This window comes from Amphiprion ocellaris, chromosome 16 (genome assembly GCF_022539595.1).
Source record: "Amphiprion ocellaris isolate individual 3 ecotype Okinawa chromosome 16, ASM2253959v1, whole genome shotgun sequence".
Classification (NCBI taxonomy): domain Eukaryota; kingdom Metazoa; phylum Chordata; class Actinopteri; family Pomacentridae; genus Amphiprion; species Amphiprion ocellaris.
Genome location: NC_072781.1, coordinates 26,012,091 through 26,038,037, shown reverse-complemented (window position 1 = coordinate 26,038,037; position 25,947 = coordinate 26,012,091). Strand labels below are relative to the sequence as shown.

The following is a 25,947-nucleotide window of genomic DNA, read 5'->3' as shown; positions in this document are numbered from 1 at the left end:
TACCCTGAAAAACTGCTCATGACCAGCATGGTTGGGTTTTTACAAGACATCAACCAAACATACTGTCTGCAGCCACTGCTTGTCTTTTATGGTGCTTGCATCTGATTTTATTTGGTTGATAATAATTCACCTTATACCATCCTACAAATAAACGCAAGTGCCTTTTTAAAGGGGACACATGAGACAAAATGGAAATCTCGCATTCTGAAACTTGGCACACACCAGCAGCCAGTAATGGCTGACTGTTTTTAATATTTTGAATGCAGCTGCACAGTCACTGTCAGAATACAAATACGTGTCCCAGTCTCCTGTCTTATCTGAGGTCAGCCAACTCTGAGTCAGAGCTTCAGTCAACGCTGCCTAGTAAAAGAAGGGTTAAACTCAAAGCAAAACATAGACTGGTGACTAATGAGACTAGAGGGTTGCATTTTTCTCATTTATGCCAAATATGGCGCTGGCAGTGTGTTTAATGTGTTTCATTCTTACTTACCCAATAGGCCTGGATACCACTAGCTCCACTTGAGGCTCAGCTTGAGACTCCAGGATGATGTTGTAAACTTCCTTCATGGTTGCTCCCGGTAACAGCTTCCCGTTCCACTGCAAAACCTCATCCCCTGAAATCAGACGTTCAGAACATGTGCAGCTGTTTACTACTGAGATTTTACATGAACAACAAACATATTTTACCTCTAGTTCAGCATGAGGGCTGCATATATGTCAGGGTTATCAGCAGGAATCAAAATGCTACCAAATCCCACAAAAAGACTTCCTCACTTGGTTTAAAATCCCAACTGAATATGACAGACAGATCACGAATATACACTACTGGTCAAAAACTTTGGGGTCACTTAGAAATCTCCTTATTTATTAAAGAAAAGTATGTTTTTCAATGAAGTTAACATTAAATGACTCATAAATATAGTCTAGACATTGTTAATGTGGTAAATGACTATTCTAGCTGGAAACAGATGGTTTTTCATGGAATATCTCCATAGAGGTACAGAGGAACATTTCCAGCAACCATCACTCCTGTGTTATAATGCTACATTGTGTTAGCTAATGGTGTTGAAAGGCTAGCTGATGACTAGAAAACCCTTGTGCAGTTATGTTAGCACATGAATGAAAGTGTGAGTTTTCATGGAGAACATGAAATTATGTGGATGACCCCAAACTTTTGAATGGTAGTTTATATATAAAGTATATAGTTTGATTGTTTAAAAAAGTTAGTAATTATCTGAAAAAGCTCATCACTGTAGTTTTTAGCACGCTACAGGTAGACAAGGGACTATTTGGCACAGAGGAAGAAGTTATAGTATGATCAGTTAATTAGTGATCTTGAATCATTTATGAGATTGGTAGACATTTACAAAAACATACAACACTGCCTGCCCTGTGCTTTTTAAGTCAAAACTATAAAGCTGGAAAAAAGCACCATAAAATGCATTTATTTCAGACATTTTAGGAGAGAAAACACAATACAACCAGAGTTTTCAGGAAATGCTAATGAAGACATTTCCTCGTGTGAGCACTTTGCAAGTAGCTTTGACTGCTGTGATGGTTTAGTCTGTACCTGCTCTGAGATGTCCCACCACGTCAGCCAGGCTTCCCTTCTTGACTTTGGTGATGAAGGCACCTAATCTCCCTGACTCTGTTACTCTGCCTCCCACTACCTAAAAGGAAACAGACAGAGAGAGGAAGGGAGGTGGAGTCCTTTGTAGCAAATAGACAAAATCACAAGTATACATGGGTAACTTTTTGCATGTCTGTGTCCTCTGACCTTTAACCCCAGCAAAGCTCCAGCTTCTTTAGGCATAGTGGCGCTCCTCTTGCTGAGGGTGATTCGTCCAATCAGATGGTCTCCCTCTTTTGACGGCTGCCAGGTTACAGGATGCTGAAGCAGGAAACAGGAGGTAGATGCAAAGATGGACTTAGCGACACTCAGAGCATGTATACAAAACTTCAAATGCATGTACGCATAAACCACAAGCACAAAAAGAATACAAAAATGTGGTACTACTAAAGAAATATGAGCTTGTTAGAATTCTACAAGCCTTTTAAGCCTTAGTGTCACTTGTCTCTTGTCTTGCAAAAAGTTTCCTATTTAATATAGTCATTACACATTCACATGGATTTATGAATAATGTGGCTAAATGCATGTCTGATCGTGTCAGGAATAGTTTGCAGTGTGATAAAAAAAATCACAAACACAAACTGTTAAAGCTACATTAGGAAAGTTAAAAATATTCAAGGCTTAGCAATTACATACACACCATATTGCACATAACCATATATAAAACTTAATTTAATGAAAAGGCAGAAGTCACTCTGTGCTCACTTAAGAATTGGGATGTCCTTGCTAGCTCAGGTCCTTGTGTTGGGGTAACAATGGTATTAATGAAGAGCAGATGACTTTATGTGGTCTTCATGATCTGAGTGTTTGGAAGCTAAATTTCTCGTGTGTACTGAGAATATAGCATCAAAAATCAATTGAAGAATCCTGATTGGTTGTCTTAAGGTAATATGTTATACTGGTCCTTTCATGAGGTCCTTTCAGATTTTGCCGACGTTTACTGAAAATGCATGACAGCTAAGACAGGGAAAAGACTTTATCCATCATAACAGGACAGTTCTCACCTGCAAACTGAAAGTTTAGACCAAGAAGTTAAGCACGTTAGAGGACTACACATGTACTCATAGAAGTGGAATTACATCCACTAATTACTATTATGCCAACAGACTTGTCTTGCATAACCATTTCTCTATGACCGTTCCCTGTACAGATGCATTTTACTGTATTTTATTGTATCTAGTACAAACAAAAAGGGACAAGACCTACTTTAAAGAACTCTGGAAACAAGTGGCACAAATTGCTGAATAATGTAAGAATGAGCCAGAACCTACAGCCAAAAGAAAGAAACTAAATGCTGGATGGACACAGCACGATGAGTCAACTAGGTGGTGTCCTGAGCAGAACATTTACATTCCAGTTTTACATGTACTTATCTTTTGTAATAGACATTGTAAGCATCTTGTGAGCTTTAACAACAATTAAGATTTTAAACAGATTTTAAACAGTTGAGGGTTATATAAGAAAAAGTTTATTATACTGTGTATAAGTTCTCAGGTACTTCTCCAAGGCAGCCCTGCCTACATAAGCAAATCATAAGAGTGCGTGATCAAAAAAAAAAACTGTGATTTGACCTATCTGATTCATCAGCTAACAACAACTGGCATGAATTAGGGATAACTTAATGTTTCCCTTCATCTGATTACAGTAGATTTACACTGGACTGCAAATTCCTAGAAATAAATGTGCTAGTAAGTAAATAATTTTAAAACTCATACAATGATTTTAAAATAAGTTTTCTATCCATAATCATCAATTGACATAATACATCAGTAAACTAGTTTTTATGCTTGCTGCAGCTATAAACATCAAAGATCTAGTAGTTCATTCTTGGGAACATGCTGCACAAGAAGTCATGAGTTTCGCAGTACTGGATTCTTTGGAATAAATGGGTAGCTAAGCTAGGTATGTGTAGCAGAAAGATAGCGAATGATGGAAGCAAAGCAGCAGATGGACTGACATGATGAGTACCTGACAGCAGCCACGGTAATAACACATACTGTATATGCACATCAATGTTGGCACACCTATTACTCCCTTTGAAATAAAAAATAAATAAATAAATTGAGCTCCTTCAAGGTGATTTAAAAACTTGTGTGCAGAATATGAAAAACAAAAAAAAATAGAAATAAAAACCAGTGACTTACATGAAAAACATTGGGGTCATGTGGGAAGCACTCCCAGTCGCCTGCAAGAGAAAAGAGACTGGCTCAGACACTGTAGACGTAGCAGGCAGAAATGACAACCTCCTTCACAACACACACACACACACACACACACACACACATACAGCAGACACTGTATACACTGCACATACCGGCCTGCGTCCTCTCAGACACAGCTCAGCCAAATTTGGGGGCTCTTTAGAGGGCATTTGTTTATAGTGGAGAGGGTTAAGTTTATTGAATATTTAAGCATGGGCTGGAATTAGAAATGTATCACCGCAGCGGCAGCACTCAGCCTGAAAAGTAGTCCGCTGAGACAGAGATGATACCAGAGAATAGCTAAGCTTTTTAAAATGCCTTAAATCCCTCACAGATACTTTACAGATTAGATGTCGTGGATTTACTCTGGGGGGTAATCCAGCGATGTGAGGCTAAATAAAAACTTTGGTCACACATGACCTCACAAGATCAGCACTGTGAAGCAACGTACAATCTATTAATATGGCAGAGAAGCCTTAAATAACACAACATTTTTCACATTGTTTACTCACTAGAGAGCAACAATTATATATGTGTGTATGTGTAAAAGTAAAATCAGCTCATGGGCTAGTCACTTTTAAAGCCGCTATTGAACTTAATTTTAATGATTTGAATGTTTATTGTTAATTATTAGGTTAAAAAGAGGTCAAAATATTACAAACCAGAGAATATTACTACATTTCCCATAACAATGATGCCTGTCATTGATTTACGGTGCTTTCCAGATATAATATTATTGTGGAAAAATAAATAAAATGCAGGGAAGAAATACAATAAAAATAAATAGGAATCAAAGTGAAAATAAAAAAAATATTTGCATGTTAAATTATTAAAAAGACAAGTTCATTATTTGGTTTTATTTTTCTCTCTTTAAATTTTTCATTACTAACAGAATTTTTAAAAATGGAATTGTGTTATTTTTAATTAAGCTAGGTAAGTATATGTTTTAAGCCTTTGCTCTATAATTTAACTAAATCTTTACATTCTTAAATATTTTTTTTCCCCATTTTACCAAAATTCAAAAAATACACTGGAAAGAAAAGAGATATACAAGGAAAAAGAAAAGGGGAATGATACAGAGCAAATAGTTTGGCTGGCTGAGAATCCTACCGCGGACTTGCTGCTCATTTATGCAGTTTGCACTGAACCACTCAGTGTTGGGGGGCCCAAATCTATAGAGCCTACCCTGCTAGAAATTTACCCCATCTGACCAATAAATAGACTGTTTTCTATATATGCATAAAAGTTCATTGAGGACCTTGGAAAGAGCAGTTTGAGTAAACATTATCAACTCATGCTCGACTGCTGAAACCCTCAAAGTGCTGTGCAGCCTCTGAGCTCCTCATGGCAAATGAGCAACTCCATCTGAAGAGGAAGACAGTGCAATACTGATGAAAGGTCCGGAAGCTAAGGAGGGGATCTTGAGTGTGGATTGCTTTTAATTCCATGTTTGTAAGATACTATAATTTGGGAAGTAGCATAGTTTCAGTTCAGGTCTACAACGCGACAATATACTATATGTATACCAAGACATTCCAGTGAGAATTTTGTTGAATGATCTCTTTCGCTGAATATTTTCAGCCTGTGGTTCAGCTCTCGTGCTTTCATCCAAATCCAACAGCCTCCACTGTGCACATGGGCCGGCGGGCGGTGCTGCAATGTGTGCAGGACCTCAACGACACTGTTATGACACGGAGTAAAACAGAGCCAAGCGTTCCTAGGAGCCAGGAGGCTATGAGGTTAATGAGTTGTGACAACTTATAGTGACATTATGTAATCTTAAAGCAAACGCTCTGGCGATAGACAACCCCAGTTCTCAGTTTCATAACTCGAGCATGAATGTAATTGCAGTGGGTGGGCCGCATGGGTGAGTGTGTTTTCTTGTGTTTCTACACAGACTTGAAAAGAAAAGATTTGAAAGAAAAAGAAGAAGCGATCAGAGTCACCATGGGGTCAGGAAACCACATGCCATCACTGGGTATGAACACTGGGTGCTATCAGACTTTGAAAGTTAACACCCAGATAAATGTTTGATGCAAGAGTCACCATCTTAATATTTTGAATCTGGACGCAAGTAGCAATAAGTGGATCAGACTGAAAGATACTAAATTGGACCATAATTTTAAAAAAGTCCACCATGCGGTATAAAAAGTCTTTCAACTCACAATTAAGCCTGTAGTGGCTATGTCCTCTGCTTAGCCCTACATGGTTGTGGATAGCTGTTCGAGAGTTTTGACGTGTACTCAACCTTAAATAAACAAACGGATTCTTAAGAGTCGAAATAATCCCAATCATTTATTATCGATCTTTACCCGTAACTAAAACTTGTTCATAAACAAAATAATAAAACGCAATAAGTTGAGCACAGTCGAAAACTGTGTACCTCTGTGTTTCTGTCCAACAACACCTGAACCAAATCATACAATCACTTTAATACCTTCCTTGAGCCCAGGCCGTCAGCCTCAGGTAAAGAAATACAGCCCCCTGGGGTCTTGCGTGAGAAATTACAAAAACAAAATGAAATATGGATCCTACAAAGCCCATAAACCTGTTGGGAAAATACTTAGTGAGGTACCAGATTTAGTAAGATGTAGGGTAATTTTCTCACAGAATTTTATGCAGTCTGAATTATTTCCGAAACCAGAAGAGTCGCCTCCTGAATGTTACAAAGAATACAGCTGTAAAGTCCTTCATTGTTGTCCTCAATTCTCAGACCTAGAACACCTTAGTCTACTTCTGTCTTCTACATACAGCCTATGGACCCAAACCAAAGCTATTATTTAAAATGGAGTCCCTGCACTTTGACTGGTAATGTCAATTTAAAGTCAACAGATGGTTCCCTCCTCAGAAAAGTAACACTCTAATAATAGCTTTGGCTTTTTCTTTTTACAGGCCCTCTAAATGAATGGATTAAACTGCATGTATGTAAGTATGTTCAGGTAACTAGCTCACTACCCACAGTAACAAGACAGCATTATACCACATTTTTGTGATGTCCAAGTTAGCGCGTTTGCCAGTCTACTACTTGCAAAAGTATTCATGACAACATCCCAGTTGTTATCACTGCTGGAAATTGTTCTGTTCCAAACTATTTTTGACTTGACATAATGTAATACAGAAAAGCTGGCAAAACCAAGCAGACACAATGTTGATCATTAGCCAATGTCTGTTAAGATAATTAAAAATTTTAATTTTCTAGACGCTGTGCGTCATCTAACAGGGTATGGTAAACTAGGCCTGGATGCTATCAGAGTTTAAGCTAAGCTATGGAGAGGATATCGTTCTTAGGCTGAAACTTCTCAAAAGGAAGGACTTGGGCACTCCGGTAGCTCAACAGGTTGAGTGGGCGACCCATCAACAGGGGTTATAGTCCCCAGTGCAGTGGTCATGGTGGGAACTCAGTGGTAAAAGTATTAAAAGCAGAACATATCGATCATTTAACTGAGGAAAAGATTAAGCTGGTCTTCAAAAGAACAAAGATACATTCTGACAGTTCATTTTTTATATAAAATCACACATCTTTAGGTTTTGAACTCTTGGTCTGAACAAAGAAAGCTATTTAAGGATTTCACCTTAAGATGGAAACCACTGGTAATATTTACAAACTCATAAACCTGATTAGACTTTGTTAAAAAGCATCTAAAAAAAAAAAAAGCTGCCCAGTTCAAGAACAAGATCCTTTGGAAAGATGAAATGAAGACATACTTGTATCAGAGTAATGGGGAGAGCAGCATATAAAGCAAAATAGGAAAGGTTCATGATCTAAAGCACCACATCATCAGTCAAACATGGTGGAAGCAGTGTTATGGCATATGCATGTATGGCTGTCAATGGAACTGGGTCACTGCTGTTTATTAATGATGTAACAGCTGATTGACGTGGCAGGATAAACTCTGAAGTTTACACTTTTTGTTCTGCTCTGATGCAGTCAAAGACTGGACAGGATGTCACCTTAAAATACAGGTGGACACTGACCCGAAACAAACTGCAAAGGCAACTCAAGTGCTTCTTAATGCTAATAAATGGAATGGAGGTAAAAGGCCAAGTCAGTCACCTGACCTCAACCAAACTGAGCTGCTTTTAGAGTTAGAATTATTAGAAGTAGAAAGGTTTTATTGTCATCGTACATGGCATGATGAAAATATAAATAGCTTCCGCTGGATGGTGCTCAACAACAAGCAATAAGAAATAAAATATCAACATTAAATAATAGAATTAATTTTTTTACTGAATGACGACAAAACCGAGGTCAGAAACAGCCACTAACACTAACTGCAGGTAACTGCAGTAAACAGCTGAAAAAGAATCTCAATGGAAGAAACTCAGTATTTGGTGATGTCCATGGCTTCCATACTTCAGGTAGCAATTAATTGCAAAAGACTTGTGGTAGTATACACCGGCAAAATAGCAAAAACTGTCACTGTCCAAATATCTATGGACCCGACTGCATGGTAGATAAAAAGTTCTGCATATTACCAAGTTGCTGAAAATTTTCAGATTAAATTAAGTTAATCAATCAAAAGGTTCACAAAAAGATAAGGTTAAAAACATCTGGGATGAGTTACAAGGTGAAAGTTGTGAATCAGCATTCACATGTACAGTGTATGTGCTTTTCCTTCCTATCAAGGATGAGTTAGTGCTATGTGTTTGTATGTAGGAGGATACAATGCACTAACTGTGTGTGTGTGCGTGCGTGTGTGTGTGTGTGTATTTTCCTGCACTGATCTTACAATGATTTACATGCCTGGAAGCCTCTCAGCTGCCAGCAACCACATCTCAGGGCTGACCCGGTCTCAGTCTCAAGCTAAAAAAGGAAGCAGCGTCTCGCTGCCACAGCGATGTGTTTAAAACCTGGCCTGACAGAACACTCTGATCCTAAACCTCCACTTGATGGATGTCACAGCTTCTGGTCTGGGTCCAGGCTGGTGCTGCTGCACCCTCTGCTCCAAAGAATGCACCACACTTCATCGTTGTCAGCTTCCGGTGAAAGTGAATGAAAGTTCAATGTAGCATGAGTATGGTGTACAGTGAGATACAGTGTGTTTGCTTTGTACTGTCAAGGTTATGAGGTAGTGATTAAAACAACATGAACTATCATTTAATGGAAAATAACAAGAGTCAACTATGACTCTGTATCTGTGAACATTAAAAGGCAATAAACTTTACTTTTAGGTTTACAACAGAACCTTCTTTACTTTGCTCAACAGTATAATCATTTAATGTATATATAAAAAAAATCCACCAATATGTTTAATGAACAAAATGCATCATCAGGGTTTAGAAATCGTTTTAGATGACAAATTTTCTTGGTAAGTGTAAACCAACAAGATAAAGTGTATAGTTATGCTAGCTACTCTGCATCCTACCATGAGCACAACATCAATCTTACGACCTAATCTTTTGTAGGTTTATGATGTGTACCTTGTCATCCTAGCATGTTAGCATGCTATCATTTGGAAATACAATTCACAGTTTAAGTTGAAGAAGGCATAATTAGCTTTGCAGGTATGCGGACTTAAATATTACAAAATGTAAACTCAGAGGATCTTCAGTGTTCAAAAAAGTGTAAATCACTGTTCCACCAACAAGAGTATCTGCAGCAACAGTAAGTCATAAACTGTTGTACAGCTATAACTGTTAGCTGGGATTATTTCAGAACAGTGTCTCAAGATCTAAGAAATAATTTTGACTCCATATGAATTCTGAATTGATCACATATGCAGGTTCTTTTAAACTGATAAAATGCTGAAATCCTAACATGACATGATGATCGCTGAGGGCCATTTTCAAGTGATGATAAAAGTACAATACATTGTTAAAAATTCCATAAAAATGTGTTTTTGTACTCTCACTAGAGAATGGCACAGTTTTTTTTTTTTTTTTTTTTAAATCTAACATTACAGACATCAAAATCACAGATACTTTATCTTGTCTCTGAAATATTGCCCAGCTGTAACCACAAGCCTCATTCAGTGAAACTGTTTCTTAGCGTTTAGCATTGCAGCAAACCTGTAACAGGACTGGGCTGGTGGTTACAAGGAAGAATTAAACTGTGAAATATTGCTTTACCTCTAGCTATTCATTAATAGTCTGCATTATTCTGTAACACAGTTGGACACATAGGAGCAAGCTGAATGCCTTGGAATGGTTAGCAGTGAAGTGACAGAACCCAGCTTGGACATGACAAGGTTAGAGTGTAAACAGTTGTATGTTCTCAGGCTGGGGGACATAGTTGGCTATGTGAGGCCGCACAAAGTCAACCCTGGGATTAACTGGGGTCAAGTCGCCCCATCGAAGACACACTAGCACACACATGCATGTACGCTCAGTGTGGGATTGTCGCCCCTTGGGGCAAAGCTGAAAACAATATGATATGGCACACACGAAAACATTCAGATACGCACACATTGGTTTGCAGACTTGTTAATATGTTTACTGCAAAGCTGTTCACTTTGACATTATAACTGCCAGCTGCTGCCTGCTGCAATCTCTGTACACAAACATAAGAGATGATTGCAGGAGTTGCAGTGTTTCAGCAAATATAACCAGGTAACACATTTCAAATGCTGAGCTTAGAAAACTAAGAATGCTATCAAGTAGTTTGTATACCACTTCAAATTTTAGCGCTTCTTACAGAAGCGGTGATCGGTATGTAAATATACTCCCGATCAAAATCTTAAGACCAGTTAAAAAATTGCAAGAAATTGCATTTTGCACTGTTGGATCTTAAGAAGGTTCTAAGCAGAGCTTCAAAATGCAGAAAGAAGAAATGGGAGCAAGAGAAAAAAAACTGAGTGAGCAATTTATTGAAAACAACAATTAAACTGAAATAGGCTGTTCATCAGCTGATCAAAACCTAAGACCAACACTCAAAAAACCTAGAAAACCCCCCTCAAAACAGAAACACGTATCAAAAAAGAGCTCAGTAATGAGTAGCTCCACCATTCTTGTGGATCATTTTAAAAATTTGTTTAGGCATGTTTGATGCAAGTGTTTCCAGGAGGCTGGTGGGAACGTTGCTCCATGTGGTGAAGATGGACTCACGAAGGGCATCCACTGTCTGGAACTGATGTCCATTTTTGTAGACTTCCCTTGCCATCCATCTCCAAATCTTCTCAATTGGATTCAGATCAGAGGAACACAGAGATGGTCCAAAAGAGTGATGTTATTCTCCTGGAAGAAGGCCGGCATTGTGAACTGCAGCGTTGTCCTGTTGAAAGTCATTACTGGACAGATGAGGCCCTCAGCCATGGGGGATGCCCACTGCAACATCTCCACATAGCCAGCCGCTATGGCGCCCTGCACAACCTGAAGCTCCGTTGCTCCACTGAAGGAAAAAGCACCCCAGATTGTGATGGTGCCCCCTCCATTGTGCCGCGTAGAAAACATCTCCAGTGGGTTCTCTTTGTCATGCCAGTAAAGTTGGAAGCCATCAGGACCGTCAAGGTTAATTTTTTTCTGGTCAGAGAATAAAACTTTCTTCCATCTTTCAATATCCCATGTTTGGTGCTCCTTGCAAAGTCCTAATGGGCAATTTTGTGGCATTGAAGGAGATGTGGACGTTGAAGACGTTTCCTTGCAGATGCCGTCTTTTTTGTTCCATAACCTTCAGGATCTTTTGTGAAATTCAAAATGACTGTCTTACTGTGTCCAACCTCAGCAGTGATGGCGAATTTCGAGAGGCCTTGCTTATGCAGCTTTATAATCCTATCACGTTCAAAGACAGAAAGCTTTTTTGGCTTTGCCTCCCAGGAGGTCATGACAGTGTGAATACCTGACAGGAAATGACATAGAATCCAAACGTTTGTGCAGATTTGCTTCCCCCCTCTGGCTCCCATTTATTCTTTTTGCATTTTGAAGCTGACTGAGAACCTTCTTAAGATCCACCAGTGCAAAATGCAATTTCTAGCAATTTTTCAACTGGTCTTAAAATTTTGATCAGGAGTGTATATAGCATGAACCTGCAGTGTTTACCCAAAGTACTGAGTTACATCAGACCAGCCTTACCTGTTGTAATCATTGAACGCACACAGTTAAAGTAGAGAGATGTCTCCAAACTCACAGACTGTAAGTAAGGACAGTGGACTGAGACTAAACAGTTCTCTCTGCTTCTTACATTCACCTCCGATGATACAGTGTTCAGGTGGGAGCGTTCAATCACACACACAGGCTGAAAATGCAATGCTTCAGTCCTTATAAACACACATACAGCATTAAGCACGAGAAATGAATGGCTTCCAAACATTAGTTTTTAAAGTATAACTACTGTGGCACTGAATACTGGCTGAAAAGGTGAGGAAAGGATCAACAGCTGTATATTCTATGTTAGCAAGGTGTTTTGAAAGTGTTAATGACTTAATCAGGATGATTCACGCAGTGAACTGTAGCTGTAGGAGACATCATACTCCTGGCTATCTTGTGAAAATGCAATAAAATAAAAATTGCCAGAATTAAATAACATGATGTCCTCCAGGATCACTCTTTGATTCACGTGTTAGTTTCAAGTAATTCTAATAAGAGCCTTGTTAATTGTTTAGGTGCCCTTTGCTTGTTGATTGGTTTAAAAGTATTTTTTCTGTTCTTTTTTTTTTTTTTTTTACATCAGTTTGTTGTATTATCATAACTAGTGCATCTTATGCCAGTTCTTACCTAAACTGACACCTGTAGTCTTTTAGTCTTTTACTAGCTTTGGTGTGCATATAAACTGATCAGCAGGCAACTACAGCAATAAGGCTTTTGTTAAGTATTTAGTGGCTCATCATTAAGGGAGTGCATGGTCCCCTAAAGCATGTACAGTCCCTCCACATGAAGCCAACATATCTCTTTATGGTTTATTTATTTTTTTCTCTGTGTCCACTATGAAAGAAGCATGTTGCTTAAGATATATGGCAACGTCTATTCTATGACAACAATTTATAGCTGTGTCCCACTTAAACACTGCATACCGTATGGACTAATTCTTAACAGGTTTTCAACTGTGTACACTAACTGAAAAAAAAAAACAACACTTGATTTTCAAGACATAAATTGGTGTTCCACAATGAATTCCACTAAAGAAAATGAAGCATAGTTTGAAAAAGTTTTATGTTTGAGAAGTTGACCTGACAAATAAAGTTACTGATTTTCGTTAGCTTAGTGCTGTTACTGTTTGCTTGTAGAAATAAGAATCCTAGACTGTGTGTTATGTTCACGGCTTGAGTTGCTGATATTCAGCCTGGTTAGTGATGGCTGTTTGGTCGCTCACAAGCAGGAAGGAAACTGAAAGCATTTTTTAGACACCTCAAAATACAGATTTTGTACAAATATGATAACACTAATTATTTTTTTAAAGCATTCATCAAAAGTAATGTCATTTGAATACGCGTGTTTAGAGACAGAAGTGGCTGTTAAGATTTTTAATGTTGACCCTAAAAGTACTTCCTTGGCCTAAGCAGTGTAAGGAAGTGCCATACAGCAGTGGTAAGACGGATCATTTCCTCACATTTTTTGAAAATAAAACTGCTTGAGATGTGTCATGTAATGGATGACTACACTGATGAATGAACAGACACGTCAATACTTTTCATACTCTCTCGCTGAAATCAACAACGGTTTCTTCATGAACAGAAGGTGATGATTGATATTTTCTCACCTCTTTCGCTGACACTTTCGATCTCAGCATCCTCACAGCTGCTGTACTCAGGCGTGGTCCCTCCTTCCTCCTCTGAACTGCTGACGCTGGCTTGTCTCTTCCCTCCGGCCCCCAGGGCTCGTTTTGACTTGTGGGGACGCGGTGGCGGTGGACGCAGAGATTCTGATTGGTCAGAGCTTAGGGAATCATTGCGCAGCATGCTCTCAGCCTTCTCCCGTTTGGTCCGTCTCACTACAGGTCCCTGGCCGGGGACTGAGCCGGGGCCTGAACCAGAAGGCTCTCGGAGTTCAGGGGGGCCTTGCTGGGAAAGAGTGTGTTCATGCGGCCCACCTACCCCACCCACCGTCCTCTGTCCAGGTCGCGTGCCGTCCCCGACCTCCCCTATGCCCATACCACGACCCTGCCCGGACACGGGGTGGCCCCTGCCTCCAGGAGGGGCCTGTCCTGCTTGTCGAGGGGGGCCACCGCTGTGGTCCATGTGGTGGTAACCCCCCTCTTCTGTCCGCCTCACTCCTCCACCTCCACCTCCACCCACAGGATCATGCTCCAAAGAGCGTCCCTTTGTCAGCCGCCAGTTGTCCCTGCGCTCCCTGGGCTCCCCCCGGAGGTCCCGGTCCATGGACACCTGGGTCTGCAGTCTGGGCTGGCCCTGCCGCCGCTCCCCCCGACCAGCTCCTGCACCACCCCGTCCATTTCTCCTGAGGAGAAAATCAATATGGAGATGAAGAAGGAAAGTAAAGAATACAAGCGAGATTTGCAGATATGCACTGACAGGCCTGGAAAACTGTTCAGTAAGAAGCTTCACAATGTCAGCCTCTGTGACTCCCATGTTATACAGGTCACAGTGACATGAACCACTTAATTTCTGATATGTTAGCATGCTGATGTTTACTAATGGTGTGCGTGTTTTGAGTCATATATAGCATATCAAAGAAATGGGTAACTGAAATACCATATTTTCTTTTCTTTTTTTGTCAGACGGTCAAAAGTCAACCTCATTGAGGTACTGGAGGAAAGTTCAGAGGATCACCAAATTTCAATGTTCTGGTCACCATGAAAAGTTAATTAAAAGGTTTCTGAAACATTTCAATCTAGCCCAAAGCACAGTGTGAAAAAATGGTCATGAAAAGTTGCCAAACCCTAAGATGACACCTCTAAAAAGCTTGTTTTGTCTGACAGAGCCTAAAATCCAAACCTATTCTCTTTACAATGGTCTACAGGCAGAAAATATCACATTTTGTGCTTTAAAAAGGTTTAGCGTGTAGTGAGTAGATTAATGTTATATCAACTAAATGATAAATGGAGTAATTGTTTCAGCATTATTTATATTAAGGAAGTAACGACAACAAAATGTGGTTAATACATGATGTGTGTGATAGCTTTTTACTATGCCTACAATAACTGCTTATGCACATAGAACAAATGACACTGGTGTGATTTTGCATCAGTTACCAGTTCATTATCAAAGTTGGTCTTCATAGACCTCTCTCTATGAAGTCCCTACCTCGAACCCTGTAAAACTACTCTATGCTACAGAATGGTAATATTGTAATATTGGAAAATTTAGCCAGATATATTCCAAATGGAAAGAAGAAGAAGAAGAATGATACAGAAAGTCTTGCACTGCAAGTTGATAGGATTATTTTCCTATGTCTGTTATGTAAGGAAACCCTAGATGAATGAATCTGTGGTTTTGAGACCGTCATCATTACACTGCAGCTTCAAGGTGGAAATGCTCTCACTACGCTCATGATACATCTTCTTGCATACAAAAACACCATATGGACATTTTAACAAGACAAAAGAGTAGATTTTCACAGGAGAGGGTATGTAATATTAGTGTTCACTGATAAAAAGTAATAAGTGAAAAATAATAAAACTACTACTAGTAGTAGTAGTGTGACTAGTTAGTGTGTTGGAACTGAGTGCATGCTTCCTTTTCACTCTGAATGGCATAAGAAACGATGCCTAAAAATATTTTATACTATTGTATAAAGAAAGCAATTAAGAATTGCAGATAATCAATAATACAAGTACTAACATATTTTACAAGGACTTCTGCTTCCTTTCTGGAGGCTGAGATGATATGGGTTAAAAGGGGCACTCACTCACACATTCAGATCACTTGTCATGGTTACTCTCCCTCTATCTGTGGATACTATTTTTTGTGGCTCAGGATGAGCTTTAATATTCCTGGAGAACCCTGGATTTGGAGAATACCAGCATGTAGAAAATGTCTGTGTTATAAACTAGAGAAATGTAGTTTGGAAACTACACAGTGAAGAGCCTAAAGAAGGCAGTAATAAAATGCATGGTAGGAATTTTAGGTCCCAAGTTTTTAGAGCTTGATGCATACTAAATATCAGGATAGCTGCCCATGCCATTTTCATTTATTTATTTATTTTTTAATCTGTCTATTTCAATTTCCCCTAGCAAGCAGGCAGCCCTTTCTAACTATTGGATTTATTTTTCTTGAGGTATTCTGAGTAAAAGATTCAGAGGGTGGTAAGTTAATGGTAACTCATAAGCTACAGTATTCAGTCACCAGACCTTAAACTAGTTGATCATCTACTGGATGGAAGATTTTGAAGTGCTGACCATTTCACAGACATGCACCTATAAATGCAAGTGTAAATGTTGGTCTCTATAACTGCATGCTGTCAGATTACCATAGGCCACAGGGTGAACATGCATAGATGGAGATTAAATGCACATCTAAGATCATTCATTATTATCACTTATGCAATCAGTGTAACAAACCATGACGTTTCAACGTCAGCTCAGACTCAGATCAGTCAGATTAAACTGGAGTTTCAGCTGAACATCTTTTCTATGCCTGTGCACTGTTGGACATTAGGCAGCAAAATGTAATATGATGAAACTCGTGATACAATTAATTAAATGTTTCACTGTGAGATGGAGTGAGAGTCCCTCAGTCATTCATTGTTTTTAATTTATGCTCCTTTAGCAAAATTACTTTTGAAGTCCATCATAAAACATACTTTTCTTCCTTTATATTATTAAATTTCTACCATATTTAATCTCTGAATAAAATCATAATGGACACCTATGACGGTTGTTGAATGACATGAACTAAGTCCAACAGATGAATAAAGCCATGTTTTGCACTGCACATCTGCAAAGGTTTCAGGCTGTGCACTTCAGCACCATCATCAGAATACCTAAGGAGGGAATGCTTTGGAAGAACTGTTTCTGCCTCCTGCAAAGATCCAGAGACATTCTATTTTTGCTTTAATTTGTCATCAATCTGGAAGATCAAAAAGGATTTCAGCAATGTTGGTGAAAAGGGCAACAGCAAAACTGGTGAACATATGAGGTGTAATAAGATTTTGAATTTTTTTTTAAAAATCTGTCTTTCGTGTCACTTCTTCCTCCAGCAGAAATTCTACAATATTGTTTCATCTTACGTGTCTCGTGGTGGTTCGCTAAGTGACCGAGCATCTGTGCCAGGTAGAGTCCCGCCTGTGCTCAGTCGGTTGGGGTCTTGGATCGCAGTGCTGGAGCCCGGGGGTGCTTGGGAGCGAGATCGGAGCTTCTTATCCCCGGCTGTTTGGCACACAGACGGCTCGCTGACGGCTGAACCGAGGCTGGCATTCTTCCCTGGAGGACCAGTGAACCACTCACCTGGCTTGGTCAGGAGCTCCTGCTGCTTCCGGCAGTTATTGCACACCCAGATCACCTAGGAGAGAAGGAGCATGGGTAGAGATTACAATTGCAGGCATATGAAAGGTCTGGACATTCAATATTATACCTTTATTAGCTGATTTGGCAACCAGTTGTCATCATAAAGTTTCTGTACTATCAGATCAGATAATAAATGACTTGCATTTACATAACCTCAGTGAAAACTGGAGATGACGAGCTGAAGGCTACTGACATTCGTATCACAATAAGGTGTCCAACAGGAAGAACTATTCTTGACTGCAGCCAGTGAAAACCATCCCAGCCAACTACTCTGCCAACCACTAATCCGAGGCCCAGCTTCAATCGCTGTGCCTGTCAAACAGGAAACAGAACAATGCACTTCCTAAAGAGCTGCGCTGGTGCCAATGAGTTGTCCAGAAAAAGGCTTTTATGGAAGCTTTTTAAGATCAACATCATGGCAGTTATACCAGGGAGCAGCTTGGCTTCCACTGTGGGCTGCTTTTGGCCTCCAAATGAGGAACACAAAGCCAACTGGATAATGAAAGGATACTCAACTCCCTGCCAGAATAATGTCTTCCGTCTTCTTTCTATTTGTCCCATCACACATATGCACGCTGATTATACATTGGCTGTGTTCACACACTACAGCTGAGAGTCCAAATTCAGATTTTTCACAATTCATGACACACTTCAGATGTACAGTTGTATGAATTACATAAAAAAAATCTGGATTAACATATATCTGATATCACATTACATTTTCGTAGTGAAAACAAATTCAATTTTAGCTTCTAACATATTTTGTATCATGTGTGCCCCTTGGAAACCACATTCAAAATCCGTTACGATCAAATAATCCAGCAGTAAAAGCAATTGATGTTAACTCTCTCTACTGTACAGTTTCAGATAGTCAATGTTATGAACACTTTACAGTCATAATCGAAAAGTTATATCATTCAGTGTAAATTTCATTCACCCATTATCTATACACTGCTTTATCCTTTGTAGGGTCACAGGGGCGCTGGAGTCTACACTAGCTGGTACAACCAAGCACACTCATATTCACACCTGTGGAAAATTTAGAATCACCAGTTATCCTCAGCACGTCTCTGGATTTTGAGAGGAAGCTAGAGCACCCAGTAAAACACAGGCAGGCACAAGGAGAACATGCAAACTCCACACAGAAAGACCCCCAGGCCGAGATTCAAACCCAGAACCTTCTAGCTGTGAGGCGACAGTGCCTCCTGGCAGAAACATCAGTGTCGGTGTTTGGAGGTTCATTTGCACATACATACTGCACAGACCTCAGTGGTTGAATATACTTTGTGAAGGCTCGAGTTGTAGTACAAAATTTCCTCTTACTATGGCTTTACGTAACTTATAATATTAGTAAAAATGAAACCTGTAATTGAAAGATTTCTGAGAATTTCAATTTTAAACCTTTTCTTTCAGCAACTTGTTTTATTCTGTGACAGATGAAAAGACGCAATACTGGAAAATCAGCCAAATATCCAGTTACAATACACCAATATTTCTTATGGGGTGGAAGATTACACGAAATGAACCGTTTGATGTGCACCTCAGTTTGGGGTGTGATGATTCAGTACTTTTTCAGTACAGCAGGGGCTAGCTTCATTCTATATGAACTCCACATGGTGGACTGTCAGTTAGTCCCATATATCCAGATTTATCACCACAGCACTGTCAGCGCTGGAGAATGGTCTAGTTCCACCTACTTACCATTTAAAATACAGGTGTAGTTGTACTTATCTAAGTGCTGATTAAAACATGAAGAGTTAGTTAACACAAGGCACTAAATGAACAGAAATCCCAGTGTCTGTCCTCCTTTAAATGCTGACCCTGTTGGTATGCTATAGCCGATAGACACCTGGTGTAACGCAAAGACGTTAAGGTCGGCACTTACATTTCTGTTCAGAGACTGTGAGTAGCACAAAAAAAAATGTCCACTGACTGTCATTCATTATTAGGATTTCAGGGTGAAATGATCTGTTTGAGACAAATACTCTCATCTTTACGCCTCTTGCATTTTCTGAAGATGTGCTGCACTACTAAAAATCAACTTCACATGCCTCAAACATTCAGTAATTGATGTAGGGTTGCATCTTAGAATAGAAAGATGGAGAAGAACGAAGGCCTGCAGTGTGAATGTAGCCATAGCCATAGTCTTGTGTTGACATCAGAGTCAGAAAGAGGAGGGGGGGATGACAGAGGAAGTGAGGTTGGGCGGGAAATAAAGAGACAGTGAGAGGATGGAGGAGGAGAACGAGGGGAGGTTAGAGTCAGTCCCACTCCTCCAGCCACCAGGGTTCTCATTACTCCTGAACACTCCCCAATGACTCTTTAAAGAGAGCTAAAATAAAACACTCTGGCATCAGCCATCCCCACTCCTCCCCCCCATTCTCTTCCTCTTACCAACTCTCACCCTCTTCTTCCTCCTCCCGCTCTCCTTTCTCTCTCACCCCCACTTTCCCTTCCATTTCTCCCTCCTCCAGATTGCTTTTGATTAAAGCTACAAAAGCCGAGGAGAAAACAGCTTTACACCAACGCAGCTATATTTATCCTGCCAAACACCCCAGCACCACCAGGGAGAGAGGGAAAACGTGTGCGCACACTAACACACATACACAGCAAAGAAAGCAAAACAGTGCCTCATGTGGGACATTATAGCTTTGGTGAAAACATCCACCAATCTGTGATTTTCTGCAGCCAGACCGACAAAGTGGACGGCTGCCAGATCCACACTGCAGTGCTGGTCTACTTGTACATACATTCACAGGCAGGCGGACATGCTATGTGGTCGCATAGGAATGTAATTTAGCAATATTCTTTTACATTAAATACTTCATCTCATCTAGCCTTTTCTGATGTTATTATGTGTATTGTTTATGAAGTAATTACTTTCTACATTGATTAATCACTGATATTTGGCCTAAGCAATGAGACAAGTATCAAAATAGCCTTGATTTGTTTTCTGTAAATGCACTAACTGAATAAATATTTGAGCTATAAATGTAAATTATTGCATTTAAACACACACACATATATAAAGAATAAAATGAACAATGTCTGAAACCATTAGCTCCTTCAGCTTCTAGGTCCTCGTACTGTTCATGCTGGCTCACTGTCACACAGTCATGACTTATGGGACACATGATGAAGGGTTTCTTTAGTTCTAAATTTGAATATGTATTACCCAACACTTAAAAAAGTGATCTCACCGATTCTAGCAGGTTTTCTTTCCTTAGAAAATAGGACATGTATCTAACTGGAGTATTTAGTGGTATGCCAGAAAATCATTTAATATGTCCTAATATTCATTATATCAAAATACCTGGATGACCTACGACCCCCGGTAGCATTTTGCAGTCTGCAAGCCTGGCAGGTTTTCTGATCGACAATCCTCTGCGCAGTTATATCACATACATTGCAATGCCTTGTGTGTGGATGAAAAAGCTTCCGAGAGTAGACAGACAAATGACAACTCACTTCACACTGCAACAAAAGTATGAGCAAGATGGTCAAAGCTCAGGGTGCAATATTACTATGAGTTAGTACAGTCCAACAGTACGCACTTTTTAAAGGGGTTACTTTCCTCCTGGACTGAAAGACCCCAGTTCAGTTCAAAGTAAAGGGTGGCTAATTTGAAGAATCTAAAATTTAAAACATGTTTCGACTTATTTGACTTTTTTGTTTAGTACACAATTCCATATGTGTTCATTCATAGTTTTGATGCCTTCAGCGAGAATCTATAATGTAAATAGTCATTAAACTAAAGAAAAAACATTAAATGAGAAGGTGTATCCAAATTTTTGACTGGTAGTGCATGTCAGTATAAAATAAAGTACTTCTATAGTACTTTGATGTTGCACTCATTTAGGCCAGTTATAAAACTCAAATGCTGCTTGTTGATTAATGCCTCAGTGTTTAAAAAAAATAATTATCAGGGCATTTTTACCGCCTAATGCGCCTTTGAGGGTTTATTATGCATGACAGTAAGCATGGCGGTCCATGTGCAGTAAAGACAATGAATCTATGTTTTACCAGTCATTTCGGACCACTTGATGAACAAACAGGACTATTATGAGTAAATAAAACCACAATTTAAAGAACAATTTTAAATTTTTAAGAATTCTAATTCTTAATTTTTACCATTTTGGCACTGGTGATGTTCCTTTAAGTAGGCACCTAAATCTCTGTATACAGTATGCGGTGGCTGACAAACTCCAAGAATATCATGCTTGTTTGTCTGATTTTACAAAGTTTTTTCAATTTTTCTTCTAAAGGATCTGATTTCTTCATCCAAGTGTATTAATTAAAAACCCACAGTTGCATTAAATGTGAACTGCACTGATGTTTGTAGGCATAGTGAGCTTTCTGCTCTCTGTATCATGTACCACATTGTCAATTTTTGTAGGGAAATAGATTTTTTGTGAAATAGGTTACAAATAGGTTTGAATAAATAAAAGAATTGTTACTGTAAGCAGGAACATTTTACTGAAAATTTAGAACAAATAGTTACAACAATTGGAATATATTATAAAAGGAAATTAAAAAAAAATAGTTTCAGATTATTTTTTCACATTTAACCATATTCACCACACTGGTGTACCTACCAAAATAATATTCTGCATTACATTATTCAGCTTTGAGAATCTGATTATAAGGATAAACAGGAAAAAACTGGACTAACAAACGTTGTGGTAACACAGGAACTCTACTCTAGAACATTATGGGAGAACTACCTCTATGCTGAAAGGTGACTTCAGCCTGCTGAACTCAACATATCTGGGCATGCCACTTGGTGTAGCAGTTTCTGTATGGCATCAGACACAGGGGCACCTCACATCTCTGGCATATCCAAGACGTCATCTTGTGCCTGCCCTGGGATTTGCAGTAGCCACATGGCATCCTCCCAACAACCTGGTACCACCTGGTAGGCTGGATGACTACAGGTAGGTGCTCCCATAATGCTGCACTTGGCATGCAACTACTTGACACATATCTTCTTGACCTGTATCTCCTTGTCACAGATCGTCCTTGACTGTATCTTCTTTGGCTGCAGCAGCAGCAGACACACCCGTGTCCCGTAGAAACAGGTGCTCTTGATCGATTGTAGCCTTGACCTCTGTTGGGCTGTGATGCAGCAGCTCTCCTAGCTCTTCGGGCTCGCAGGTGGGTAGGGGTGACAGATCTTGTCCTCCCAGATATTTGAGATGATGACCAGGATGCTGCATGGGATCCCTGATCCACAGGGGAAGGAGTAGAAAGCCTGTCTTCCTTATCCTCAGCATCTACAGGATCCTCTGGAATCAAACTATTCACACAGACAGGCAGCGTTTCGATTAATGCTGTTAAAGCCAAATTGTAACAGTCCATGTATATGCTGGTTGCACAGCTGCAGTCTTTTTAGTCTTTCAAACAGAAAGATTAAAACAAAATAGGTCTTGAAGCGAGTCAGAACTTTCCAGTGCTTGACTGAAAACTGTTACTGATAAAACATTTACCTAGATGAAACAAAGTGGATACACATTGTTTTACAGTACAGTCTTCAGCAGTTCTTGTTCATGTTTAGTGTTTAGGTAGCTTACAATAACCACCCTATCAGTTATATGGAACAAGTTTAATCAGTGGGGCTGAATAATTCCTAGGGCAACTCTCAATTCTACTTTCAAGCTTCTTTTTTATATATATTAATGAATATATATCAACAGTTATTTGTTAGATACCATATGTATTCTTTCTTTTACATGGGTTAGACATGTACCCAGTGAAAACCTCAAAACTAAACATTAAGGGAGTTCTGCGGGCAGTAACAATTTGCAGGTACTTTTCTATGGCTTTTTTGTTTCTTTCCAAGCCGTGTCTGTTTCTCAGTGACAAAATATGTCTTTTTTTCTCTTTCAGAAAATTCAAACTGAACTAACAAACTGTACCAATAAGGTAAAGAAGGATACTCTGAGAACTATCACACGCAGCAGATAATCCGGCAAGTCATAGTAAGAAAAACCCCTGCAAAAATATTAAACACAACTGCATTCCATTTAGGTCAACAAGTTCCACAGTATGTGGTAATTTCTGCATTGGTTTAAGGAGACACTTGCAGGGCTCGAGACTGCAATCAGATCAGCTGCATATGCATTTTAACTAAATTTAATGTTAGTGCCCCACCAGAAAACACAGATGGGTACTGTGCTAGCTACTGTGGTTGGAATTATTTCTTTTTCTACTTCACTGACTCATTTATTATATTATCATGTTCCAACAATTAAGCATGTATAGCTACTTATTTAAAAAAAAAACAAAATGAGGAGCTAGACGGGGAGGATGGAGGTGAGGGAGAGGTCCTGACTTAGAACACCAGATGATGACATGTAAAAGAAAAGAACTACATTCAATCACCATGGCAGTACTAAGGCTGCCCTGCGGGCCATCCAGGCCCAGAGCTACCAGTGGAAAAGCCAAGACTGGAGCCCTGACTTAGTGGAAGTGGACCATTGTTGTGCCTTTCTTACTAGGACTAGTCAAAATCTGCCATCAACATTTCTATTATAATAATGCAGCATAATTAATATTTCTATTATATAATAAAATTATTATTATAATACAGAGATTGCTGCTTGTGCATGCGCAATATGTAGCTCTGTTTACAGTGGCTAACATTCGTTAGGTATTACTATAATTAGCTTATATCTCTAACAGACAATGTTTGGTTAGCACTAAATTTGCTGGTGTGTTTAATTATTAGCTAGATAAGCAGAAGGAGACAAACTAAAACCACACACTGACATTAGAAGCTATGAGCCTGTAGCGTGTATTTTCTCACACATGACGCAGAGTGGCTACTAAGCTAGCTACAGCTTCTACAACTGGCTAACGCTAACTAAAGCGGAGAACAAAGTGAGGGCGATGTCGTTTAAACGTGACATGTTAGCAAACACATTCTACAAAGCAAGGGCGCAATGAAGCAGTGTAATATATAATGCCGTATAGTGTTGTATGAAGCCGTACCCCGCGTCTGCTCGCTTTTCACGATGAAAACCCATATTATCACCGGGTAGAAAGAGAAGTGTTGGTGTGTGGCGCACTTACTCGGATCCCCCCGCGGATTCCGTGGCTGGTGGAGGCAGGTCGATGTCCACGGAGAACGGTGTCTCTGTGGAGCGGACAGCGTAGCAAGCATCCCATGTGGGACTTTCATACATTTCATCCACATCCACCTGAAAAACGGTCACCTGTCTACATGACATTTTCGTCGGCGCTAGTTTCAGTCGAACCTACACTTCACCTGACGCACAATGACATGAAGCCTGACCTATGACCCGATGATGCCTATCAGCCGCTAGATTCATGAGAACGGTACGTCTGCAAAGCCGGAGGTTGCACCGAGAGGGCTGCACACTTCCGGTCGCGCATTTAGCGCATTTTTTATAAGTTACCACAATAGATGATCACTAAAGTGCACAAGTTACGGCTTAAATGCAGAACTTGCAGCTTTACAGGATGATTTCACTCAAAATAGACTTAGAATTTAAAAGTTTTTTTTCAAGGAGTTTCCTACTTTCATCTTGGCCCCTGTAAGTTTTTCTACAGAGCCAGAGGCTGCACTTTCAGGACCACATCGAGTATTCCACACAAAGTACTACTTCATACCCTACCTAAGATTTTAAAGGCTTAATTCACCCAAACAGCACTAAGACTTGTTAAGCAACATGAAATTTGTTCGCCTTTACTCATTGTGTTTCGAGCCATTCTTTTATTCTGAAGGAGGTGTGCACCGATACACGGTCCGTGTTGATGAAGTTCCGAATACCTTGTTCCATGAAGAAGCCTGGAATTAATTCCTTAACAATTTGCATTGGGACAAAAAAGAATAATAATGGAATCATCTGTAATGGCTTTTGTGGTGTCAAGATCTCAAACAGCCCAATCTGAAGGCTTGGAAAGAGGCATTACATACGGACAACTATGGAGACATACATATTTATATTTATTTTATACAATAACGTGAAATAAAAATAAAAGTTAAATACACAAACACACAAAGGTAAATTAGCGCTATGACTCCCTGACATGCATAAATACAAATGTTTATAACGTTAAACGAATAATGTGAGAAAATTGTTGGTGTTGCCAGATCTCACGATAGAAACAAGCAACCAGCTCTATGGAAACGAGTGCAAAAAAGCCCAACAGCATACCTGCCACATTCTGTAAATGTGAGGCCTCTTGACTACAGTATAAATATATACATTTATTTCATTTTTTTGCAGTAAATTGACAGAAAAATATAAAAACTTTGAATAACTTACAATTTTAAACTGATTAAAATGAAAGACATGGATTATACATACACAACAGTAAACTGACAGTAAACAGTAAACATAAAAACTTTAAATAACTTATGTGTGAAAGGCTATGTAAGTGGCTATCTTTAGCTCATTTGTTTCGTAGTGGTGAAACCAATGTCTGTAAGCCTCATGGACTTTTTTAGTGGCTGTTTGGCCTTGTTTGGCTTTCTTGACAGAGAGAAAGAGAGACAGATAAGAGAGGGGAGAGGACCTGCAACAAAGGCTGTATTCAAACCCATGGCCACTGCTTATGGGTCGCCAGCTCAACCTGTTGAGCTTCAGGGGTGCAGAGGGTTTTTGTGTGCTTTTCAGTCCCAGCATGCTGTATTAAACCTGTGTGGCTTGCATGTATCTCCCTTTTCCAAATCAACAGAATGCCTTCGAGTTATCTCCCACTTGAGGTCGGATCCAGTCTCTTTCTTCCACTCTTTACTATATTTTGCCATATTT

The 25,947-nt window shown here is 39.5% G+C and overlaps 2 protein-coding genes across 34 annotated transcripts in view; both read right to left on the bottom strand.

Moving 5' to 3' along the window:
* LOC111570507 (regulating synaptic membrane exocytosis protein 1-like) overlaps positions 1-25,947 on the bottom strand; it is a 109,821-nt gene that overhangs the window by 31,877 nt on the left and 51,997 nt on the right. For all 33 annotated transcript variants that reach the window (XM_055018442.1, XM_055018447.1, XM_035949552.2 and 30 more), the window contains 6 exons: positions 16,891-17,162; positions 13,463-14,160; positions 3,775-3,815; positions 1,778-1,891; positions 1,571-1,670; positions 491-614 (listed from right to left, as the gene is read on the bottom strand). In XM_055018442.1, coding sequence (XP_054874417.1) covers positions 491-614; positions 1,571-1,670; positions 1,778-1,891; positions 3,775-3,815; positions 13,463-14,160; positions 16,891-17,162 — 1,349 coding nt within the window. The remainder of the gene's footprint in view (positions 1-490; positions 615-1,570; positions 1,671-1,777; positions 1,892-3,774; positions 3,816-13,462; positions 14,161-16,890; positions 17,163-25,947) is intronic.
* On the bottom strand, positions 20,734-24,864 carry LOC129350812 (uncharacterized). The gene is made up of 2 exons (XM_055018465.1): positions 24,239-24,864; positions 20,734-22,463 (listed from the first exon to the last, which is right to left on the bottom strand). Exons 1-2 carry the CDS (start codon positions 24,394-24,396, stop codon positions 21,926-21,928), a joined length of 696 nt encoding a protein of 231 aa, XP_054874440.1. The 5' UTR covers positions 24,397-24,864; the 3' UTR covers positions 20,734-21,925.